At 40.2% G+C, this 10011-nt stretch overlaps 1 protein-coding gene across 3 annotated transcripts in view; it reads right to left on the bottom strand.

The window, feature by feature from the left end:
• Positions 1-9250, bottom strand: part of smarce1 (SWI/SNF related, matrix associated, actin dependent regulator of chromatin, subfamily e, member 1) — a 21992-nt gene extending 12742 nt beyond the window's left edge. Inside the window, exons 1-5 of one of the 3 annotated variants that reach the window (XM_063019071.1) lie at positions 9222-9250; positions 3970-4015; positions 3261-3304; positions 2721-2819; positions 455-547 (exon numbers count right to left, since the gene is read on the bottom strand). In XM_063019071.1, the coding sequence (XP_062875141.1) occupies positions 455-547; positions 2721-2819; positions 3261-3304; positions 3970-3976 (243 nt within the window). In that variant the 5' untranslated portion in view covers positions 3977-4015; positions 9222-9250. Of the gene's footprint in view, positions 1-454; positions 548-2720; positions 2820-3260; positions 3305-3969; positions 4016-4174; positions 4372-9221 lie in introns of those variants that run through there. The other 2 variants (XM_063019070.1, XM_063019072.1) reach the window with 2 other exon arrangements.
• Between the last annotated feature and the right edge of the window lie 761 nt (positions 9251-10011).

The following is a 10011-nucleotide window of genomic DNA, read 5'->3' as shown; positions in this document are numbered from 1 at the left end:
ACCTCTTACATTTGGTCATCTTTTCCACATCCCTCACTGTTCTGGACTAACAGTCTCCCCAACCGACCGGCTACTGAACAGGCTTTCTTCCTAACTGCCGGTCCTAACTGACTGCAAGCAAACTTTGTGTCTCCCCAGCTGACTGTGAATCTGCCGGCCTCACTTGGTGTCCTTCCACCTGACTGACTGGTTAACTGTTCCTACACAGCAGTCCTTCAGACCAAGACTGACTTTGTACTGAACCATCTCCAAACCGAGACTGGATCATCATAGACTGAGGTCAGGTTAAACTAATCCCTTATCAATATCTGTTACTGATGCTGGTTACAGAAGACAGTCAGAGAGAGAGATAGAGAATGAATTTCAGAGCACTTGATTGGTTTGAGATCCTCCAGGAGAACGGCGGTGGATTGTACCAAATAAGCAGTACAAGCAGACACCGTGGGTGTCTTACCTTCCTGCTTACCTTCCGGCTGTACCGCATGTAGGGCATCAGGGGCTTATCGGGGGGTTTGGGCGGCTTAGGAACCGTAATCCCTGAGGAATTCTGCGGAGAAAAACGAGGAAAAAAAAAAAAACACGCACACACAAAAAGTTCAGTTAGATACTCATCTGGGAATGAAACTGCATGATGGTGAGCAGGGAGCAAAAGGAATGAAGCATTATGGGTAAGAAAAGCAACTGCATGGCTAAAAAAGAAAAGCACAGACGCTATTCTCACTAACATGCACAGAACGATCAGCTGATGGTGGATGATCTACTGAGGATCTACATGAGTGCGTGAGTGATGTACCGATAATCAGGATATTAAAATATACAAATTAAAGTTCTAACACACCTTCTAATGAGCAAAAGTTTTACCATCCACTTATTAAAAACTCATTTTATTTTTAATGCTAAAGAACAGAAACGTACGGTCCTTTAAAAAGATTCCAGCTACAACGAGTAAAATTATTTACACACACGTGTACACTAAATGATCAAAAGAATGTGGACACCCTATTCCAAAATGCCTAAAGTTTAACACCCCTCATCTTCTACAGACTCTCTACCCAATTTTTGTACTATGGTGGGAATTTGTGCTCAATTACTTCAGACAGCATTTGTAAGATCAGGCACTGATGCTAGACAACAAGGTTTGGCTCAAAATACGGGTTGAAGTCAGAAATGTGTACAAGCTCCGTGCAGGCCGATCCGAGCCCCGCCTTATGCTCCTCGGGACACGGTCATGCCGGAGCAGGAAATCATTTTGACCATGTGGTGTGACCCCCCCCCCCCCCCCCCGTTTCTATAAATAACTATTGTGTAACAAACACAATTTATTTTAACATTAAATGTTGGTTTAATCAGTAACACGTGAAACCAGAAGTGAATAAATTATGCAGCTCTTTAGCTTTTAACTACACTGAGGTTTTGGGATGTAGCCGAGTACTCAACAGAGTCCGATCTCTTTTTCATCTTCCAGTTCGAGCATCGTTTAGGTTTAATGTTTTCTATTGTATCACTCCTCTTTATCGTTACTGTCGCCGTTCTGATGAATGTTCAGTAAGTTTCATCTCATCATGACGTTTGTTTGTTTTTAGTGATAAAGGTAAAATTAGAGCTGAGAGATAAACGACTCTTGTTTAATGGGTCGGGTTCTATAGGACAGCATCTCTAGGAGGTGCCAGCCAATCAGAAAGCACAAACTGTAAAAATGTGAATAGAGCAGTGAGACAGTAGATGTAACACTCCTGTAAAAGAACAAAATAAATAAAAAAACCCTCTAGTGTTCTCCGAGGCCGAGTTCACAGACGTTCTTGGTCTCCATCAGAAACCCAGATATTCGTTTCTATTGTTTGTTCCGTTTACATTCTGGTGGTATGTTTACGGCTGGATCCTTCAGTGGGGCTGGATTCCTAACTCCTTCAGAATAACATCTGAGTGATCTGGATGTTTACAGCACTGAATGTATTCATCAAGTTTTTTTTTTTTTAATAATGAACATCGTCTCAAAGCAACTTTACAGATTTCAGGACTGAAAGGCCCCTGACGAGCAGCTGAGGGCCACAGTGGAGGGAGAAACTTAAGAGGAACCACACAAAACAGGGACCTCCATCCTGCCTGAGTGGTCTCAGGGATCACTGAGATTAAGTAAATATAAAGGGCCTTGCTCAGGGGTCCAACAGTGGCAGCTTGAACCGGTGATCTTCTGATCAAAGGTCCAGCACCTTAAACACTGAGCTGACTGTAAGCTGCACTTCTGTCTTCCTTCAGACCCTGAACTGATGAGTGACATGATTAGGTCAAGCTGTGGTTCGTCTAAATGGGTTACGGAGCAGGACTACTGGTACTGGCGCTGTTCTGATGATCCCAAGAGCGTCCATGTGAAGGGCAGCCCGATACTGAAGTTATATCGATACATCACGATAAGCGACACTATCGGTACACGCCGGGCACGTTAAAGCCGAGCCATCAGCACTCAGGAGCAATGGAGTGACAATGCCCGACATGAAAAGGGGGTGAAAAGAGGGGTCACTTCCCTCAGTGAGAAGCTGCAAAGCATGCTGGGAAAGAGCGACGGATTTCCAGGAGCATGAAACCATGAGAGGATTAATGGAAGCAACTAGAGCTAAAGAGAAACATCGACCCAATCAGTTCCTGTCCAAAACAGATCCCACCTCAGGGGCTAGCTGGATTAGCTTTAGCATTATCTAGACTCATGGGTCCTACCACATTACCCTGTTGTTTCCGCCGGGGTTCCCTCCCAGCCTGTAGTTGTTGTAGGCCAGATGACTGTATGGGTTGTACCCCACAAACCCAGGGGTGGTGGGCATTTGCTGATGGAGACAAATGAGACAAAACACGAATGAGAAATGACAACAAACAAGGGAGGAAGGGACCAAAATAATACAAAAAAATGAAATAATTGTTTTTTTTGTTTGTTTTGATTTTTTTCGTTCATGATTGGCAATAAAACATGCAAAACCAAAGCAGCAATCTGAGCACAAACTGGCATCGTTCTACATCCATCTGGAGCAAAGCCACACACACACTATGGGGGTGGAGGAAGCAAAATCTCATGAGATGGGAGCAGTTTGTACATTAAACTGTTCTAATGAGGATCAATGGAGGTCTACAGGAGGTTTAGGTTCCTCTCCACCCCCGGTGCAGCGTCCATCAGCATTGTCTCCACACACTGCTCACTCATTACACTGCGGCTGATGGAGGAAAAGGCGGGGCACCTAAGCGGACTGACTGAGGGGTGCTGAAATACTTACTGTAGTGGGGGCCGGAGCAGGGGGCGGGGCGTAAGAGGGGCGCTCTGAAAGAGGAAGAAACACAACAGGACATCAATTTATCAGCTGACCGGTTGATTAACGATCGCTGAGGCCGCAACACAGCAACAAAAAAAACAGGTCCAGGTATAAAGATGTTCTGAGGGTGCGAGTACTGTAACATGGCTCGTTTAAAAACCACCAATGGGAAAAGGAACAGCACAATCATATTTACACAGAACACAATCATCGACTGAACCCGGCCGGTGCAGCAGTCCAATACGCTAACCGAGTCTCCAGTCTGAGTCTCTGTGGTGCTTCAGGTCTGGTTAGGCCTCAATACACACAACCTGAAACGGTCATCAATACCTCACAAAACTATTTCATACTGTTACTAATATACTTAACCTCTGGAGAAATTAGCACCCTCACTGTGGTTTGGTACAGCCCTAGAGCCTCAGACCTCAGAGCGTTTTCTTTACTCAGACACGACATGTCCGTTATGCAGGCTGGTGGCTCTCTGAGATTCAAACTCAAGAGCATCAAACACGGCGTGAATACATTTCATTAAAGTCAAAAGATTGTTTTTATGTGTCGACACCCTAGAAGAGAAGCTTCGTATATAAAGACTTCAGCACAGTTCATGTAAAATGTAGAATTTATACTAATCAGACTGACGGATCCACATGAATCAGTGTAAACCAGTTCTTACTCGACATCTTGACTGTAAGATCTCAGCCCAGTACCCTCATCTGCTTCTGTAAAAGAACGTAAAGCCAAATTAGATCAGATCAAAAGATCTTACAGAAATACATCTCAAAATCTCCTGAGTGAAGGGAGAAAAATAACATGATCAGATCAGGATTTCAAATCCAGACCAAATATCCATGCCCTACAGATCCAAGTGAGATTCCAACCCGTGATTCTGGATCTGCTCTGTGGTCTTTGTGTGGAACCAGCCTGAAACATGTGGGTGTCCACATTTCCATCACCATCAGAAACAAACTGCAGTCCAGCCCCTGGTGATGTAAAGCTCGCTTGACAGTGAAGAGAGACCCGTGTTCCAGCAGCTTTGAATCTATAACAGATCTGGTATTTCTCTACCTCCGTGAAGCTGGCCCCCCATGTGGTCAAAAATAAAATATAAATATTATTATTCGTTTGTGCTGCGTTTGTGCTGGTTTGTGCCGTAGGAATCATCGTTTGTGCTGGCACCGTTTTAGAGAAATTAAGCATTATATTTTATTACCTGTGACGTCACTCAGCCCCCCATCAGAGCCCAAATTGCACCAAAAGCATCTCATTCGTTTGTGCTTCGTTTGTGCTGGTTTGTGCTGCTAAAAGAAACATTTGTGCTGTTTTAATTTTAAAGTTATTAAGCTCTAAAAATTACACCCGTGACGTCACCAGCCCCCCATCAGAGCCCAAATTGCACCAAAAGCATCTCATTCGTTTGTGCTGGTTTGTGCTGCTAAAAGAAACATTTGTGCTGTTTTAATTTTAAAGTTATTAAGCTCTAAAAATTACACCCGTGACGTCACCAGCCCCCCATCAGAGCCCAAATTGCACCAAAAGCATCTCATTCGTTTGTGCTTCGTTTGTGCTGGTTTGTGCTGCTAAAAGAAACATTTGTGCTTTTTTAATTCTTAAGTTATTACGCTATAAATAATATACCCGTGACGTCACCAGCCCCCCATTAACGTCCAAATTGCACCAAAAGCATCTCATTCGTTTGTGCTGCTAAAAGAAACATTTGTGCTTTTTTAATTCTTAAGTTATAGGCTAAATAATACTTTTTTCTTATAAATTGAGGACATTTAGCCCATTAAAATGTTCAAATTGCACCAAAAGCATCTCATTCGTTTGTGCTGCGTTTGTGCTGGTTTGTGCTGCTAAAAGAAACATTTGTGCTGGTTTAATTCTCAAGTTATAGGCTAAATAATATTTTTTTATAAAGTAAGGACATTTAGCCCATTAAAAAGTTATAGGCTAAATTCTCTATATTTTTTTATTAAGTGAGGACACTTACAATGTTAAAATTGCATCACAGAGTGAAATTTATTATAATCAAATTAACATTAAAAACCTTTAACCTTTAAAATGTTAAAATGTTATCCATAACATTATCCATACACATGTTACACAGCTAATTGATTTGTGAATTCCAAATATTAATGTTATTTCAAATGTTTTAAATGCTTGTATGCCGTCAACAAGTAAATTCTACCTACAGACTCACCACAGGAGGGGGTAGTGTGAATAATCAAAATGTAACATAGCTTAAAAAAGTTTAGTCACAGCAAAATTCCATGGTTTGTGTTATAGCTCTGATGTCTTTGTTATTCTATTTATATAGGTCTTCAAACCAGAGTAAGGAGTAAAGGCCTCAACAAGACCACCCAGTAATGCAAGAGATAAATCAGAAACAACTTCTTTTGGTACAGATGCTTCTCCTCTAAGCCATTCAGAGGCCCAGTTTGATATGGCATTAATGTCATGCTGCTCAGACAGCATTTGCACCACTGGGATGTGAATAGAAGTATCTCCATGTGAGGATAAAACTCCTTGATATGGAAATATATGTCCTGATGTTTTTGTTGGTTTAGTAAGCCTTTTGACTACTGTACCTGTAGCTTCGAAACTTACACTTGAGTCTTTACTAGTATTTTGTAGACTAGTAGTTGAGAGGGGGTCCAATGTTGGCATAAAACATTTGTCAAGGCCGATGTCATGAATACTGCCCCTATGAGGCACACTGTATTTTATTAGATGAGGGGGAAAGGATGGGGTGTTTGTGTCCTACCTCCCTATCCCCTCTCTCTTGTTTGGCTTTTCTTAATGTACTCAGGCTTAGCAGGTGGGTAGGATCTGGGTTACCGAGTGGCATTATCTTGTAAGCCCCTGTGTCTTGCCACAGTTTTTTACCCTGCCAGAGTTCCTCAGAGACCGGCAGTCTTTTCTCTCCAGATAGCATGTGCTTTGCCTTTCCAGTATGAAGACTGTCATCAATGTAATCAATTCTGCATTTTAGCACTGCTGGTGTGCTCACCTCTGGTAGATTCTCACTGGAAATGCACAATTTTGCATTGCACTCAGTACAGTGGCCATTGATGTCAATGCTCTTAGATGTAATGCACCTTTGCTCTGTTGAAACTAAGTGTGCAGGCTAATCTGGTCATGTTCCAGATCTCTACATTTAGGATATGAGACCATGTGCCAGAATCAGAGCTGTCACTGTCTTCATCTGCCTTTACCTTCATCTATATTTTTGATGCAATCATTTTCAATTTCAGTTGATTTGTCTTTTATTGTGTATGTACAGCATATGTTTGTTTTATATTTTTCACAGAACTGTTCAATCTTGTTTTAAATGTCATTAATATGATTGAAATTCTCAGATGACTATCACAGGGTTTTATTAGAAGCAATAAATTACCTTGAAATGAGAATTATGTGTTTGTGTTATAAAAACACTCGCCTGAGGAGAGGACAAAAGAAAAGTATGCTCAGACCTTAGTCAAACGTGACTATTAACTTTTTGTTGCTAGGACAATGGTCTTTCTCATATGTGTTTTTTTAATGAAGCTTGCATAAAAATAATGTTTTATCATGCCATGCCTTGGGTTGTTGTAGCCCAATTTACTGGCCAGTGAGGGTAATTGAAAGGTAAGTCTTTAAAATAACATGGTAATGTGGTGTATAGTGGAGCAGAATGACATTCTGCCAAGGTTTTAGTGCAAGGGAAAGTACAAACAAAATGAATGAGTGCAGGGTAATTAGACAAGACAGTGCATCTTAATACAATAAATATGCAGGGCAGCATGATGGAAAGTATAAATGTGTAAAGTATGCAGATGTGTGAAGACCTAACAGAACTGACAACAAGTTGCACAGGGAGATGGATAAACAAGTATAACCTTAATGACTAATATGACACTATATGGTGAGGTTATATATTTTTGTGTTTTGTAAGTGGATGCTGCAGTAGATTCTTGCAAACAATGTTAATGAGCCGAGGATGCTTTGGGGTTACTTCTTTACAGTGTCATTACAGTGATACACATGTGGGAATCCATTGCCCCAACCATGAAAACCTGATAAATTTCCCACAGTCTAGCGAACCATTTGCTGATCACCATAAGTTGTGTATATTGCAGGAATATCAATTAAAACATGAAAACCAATTAAAACTGCGTGCTCAATTTCAAGAGGATATTGGAGAGGATACACAGTATGGCTGAGTGCTTTGACATATCTGTGCAAAGTGGAATCCACATCCAATGACGCCACCCAGATGAGATGACGTCAAACAAAATGATGTCAAACAAATGAGAGGGTTTTAATGCAATTTGAACATTTTAATGGGCTAAATGACCTCAAGTTATATATAAAAAAAATATTGTTTAGCCTATAATTTAAGAATTAAAACAGCACAAATGTTTCTTTTAGCAGCACAAACCAGCACAAACGCAGCACAAACGAATGAGGTGGATTTGGTGCAATTTGCGCTCTGATGGGGGGCTGAGTGACGTCACGGGTGTAATATTTAGAGCTTAATAACTTTAAAATTAAAACAGCACAAATATTTCTTTTAGCAGCACAAACCAGCACAAACGAAGCACAAACGAATGAGGTGGTTTTGGTGCAATTTGCGCTCTGATGGGGGGCTGAGTGACGTCACGGGTGTAATATTTAGAGCTTAATAACTTTAAAATTAAAACAGCACAAATATTTCTTTTAGCAGCACAAACCAGCACAAACGAAGCACAAACGAATGAGGTGGTTTTGGTGCAATTTGGACGTTAATGGGGGGCTGGTGACGTCACGGATGTAATATTTAGAGCTTTATAACTTTAAAATTAAAACAGCACAAATGTTTCTTTTAGCAGCACAAACCAGCACAAACGAAGCACAAACGAATGAGGTGGTTTTGGTGCAATTTGCGCTCTGATGGGGGGCTGAGTGACGTCACAGGTAATAAAATATAATGCTTAATTTCTCTAAAACGGTGCCAGCACAAACGATGATTCCTACGGCACAAACCAGCACAAACGCAGCACAAACGAATAATAATATTTATATTTTATTTTTGACCACATGGGGGGCCAGCTTCACGGAGGTTATTTCTCTGTGTGTTTTGGATCACACATGAATGAGGAGGCCGTGATGCAGAGTTAAATGACACTAAAGAATTTTACACCCACCACACTCATCATTTAATTATTATAAATGATTTTAGATTGAATACAATAAATATTATCTTTTGGTTTGATGATCAGATTGTGGGAGATGTGATAAAGTTCTGGTTTATTATTGCTAACATGTATTAAATGTAATAAACGCGTTTGTTTCTGCGCTGATCAGTGAGCGGCGCTGTGATGATATATTCTGCACCCCAACACATTCTGCACCCTAAGGACCCGTCCAGAGCTGCTCACGTCCGCCTGATTCAAAATAATCCAAAATCAACAGAAATGAGCCATAACTAAAACAAATTCTATAATTTCACTCATAAAAGTTTTTTTTGTTAAATACTAATCATAAGCTGAATTAAATTCGAATCTTTTAAAGTCTTTTAAATAACGCTTAGTTCGTAAACAGTTCTATTATCCTTTTACAAACATGAAATAAAATTAAATCACCAATTGATCCAGTTGATTAAATTACCAAGTTGATCAGTTGATCAAAATAGTTGCAAAAACCAACAAAAATAAATATATTGTAATAAAAAAAAGAATAGATTTATATAAAATATAAAAGCCGTGCCCACACGGTAGCCAGTGCTAGCACAGCTAACGTTACATCAGAGTACTAAAATAGGACAAATAACCCAGTTTTACTAATAAATCATTAACATGAAAGTGAAACAAAATAATCCTACATATATTTTCCAACATAAAAATAGAGCTACTTAATCGTTATAAACGATAAAAATGTCAAATACTGGACAGAAGCGACACTCACCCCGCACTCCTTTGTTCCCTCAGTGCTGCAGCGCTAAATCTCTCACTGTCGCCCCCTACGGTCTCATCTAGCACCTGCAGCAAAGCTGTGTTCCAAATCACACAATCCCTCACTAGCTTGACTCAGAGCTACGCAGTGAGTAGTGCACTACTTTAATACTCTATTTAGAAGATAGAGAGTGATTTGAAACGTAACCTTATTTTACCACTGTAGCCCTCTAGCGGTGTAATGTAAAATCACAGCAGGGCTGCATCCCAAATCGCAAGCTACCGCCCTACACCAGGGAAACCAGTACAACAGCAACAAAGCTTTATTAGTGTACTAATCACTCCAAACTCAGAGAACCAAACCTTAGTTCTCTCATGGACACATTATAAAACAGAACCAGTTCATTTAAAAATACAGTTAGGATTGGAAAAGTTAAAAGAGGAAGAGGACGGCAACAACATGGATGGATACAATTAGAAGAACAACAAACAAACCATTAAGAAGCTTAGAGACCCAAACAGTAGACAGGATGTTCTGGAGAGGTGAACCGGGGCTGCAAATTTATGAACTTAAAAGAGTTTCTGATGAGCAACACTGAATACCAGTAGGACCACCAGTAAAATATCTTCAGCAGTATAATCCACAAGACCAAAAATACAATTACAACCACATATAAATAATATATGTACTGCATTTTATAGAATTCACTCAGATGTAAATCATTGTTTGTTTTTCTTGTTTTATTGATTTCAACACAATATTCACAAACATGGAAATGAGAAATTATTTAATTATTGATCAT

Source organism: Trichomycterus rosablanca, chromosome 22 (genome assembly GCF_030014385.1).
Source record: "Trichomycterus rosablanca isolate fTriRos1 chromosome 22, fTriRos1.hap1, whole genome shotgun sequence".
Lineage (NCBI taxonomy): Eukaryota > Metazoa > Chordata > Actinopteri > Siluriformes > Trichomycteridae > Trichomycterus > Trichomycterus rosablanca.
The sequence above is the reverse complement of the archived record's forward strand: the minus strand, read 5'-3'. Positions and strand labels throughout refer to the sequence as shown.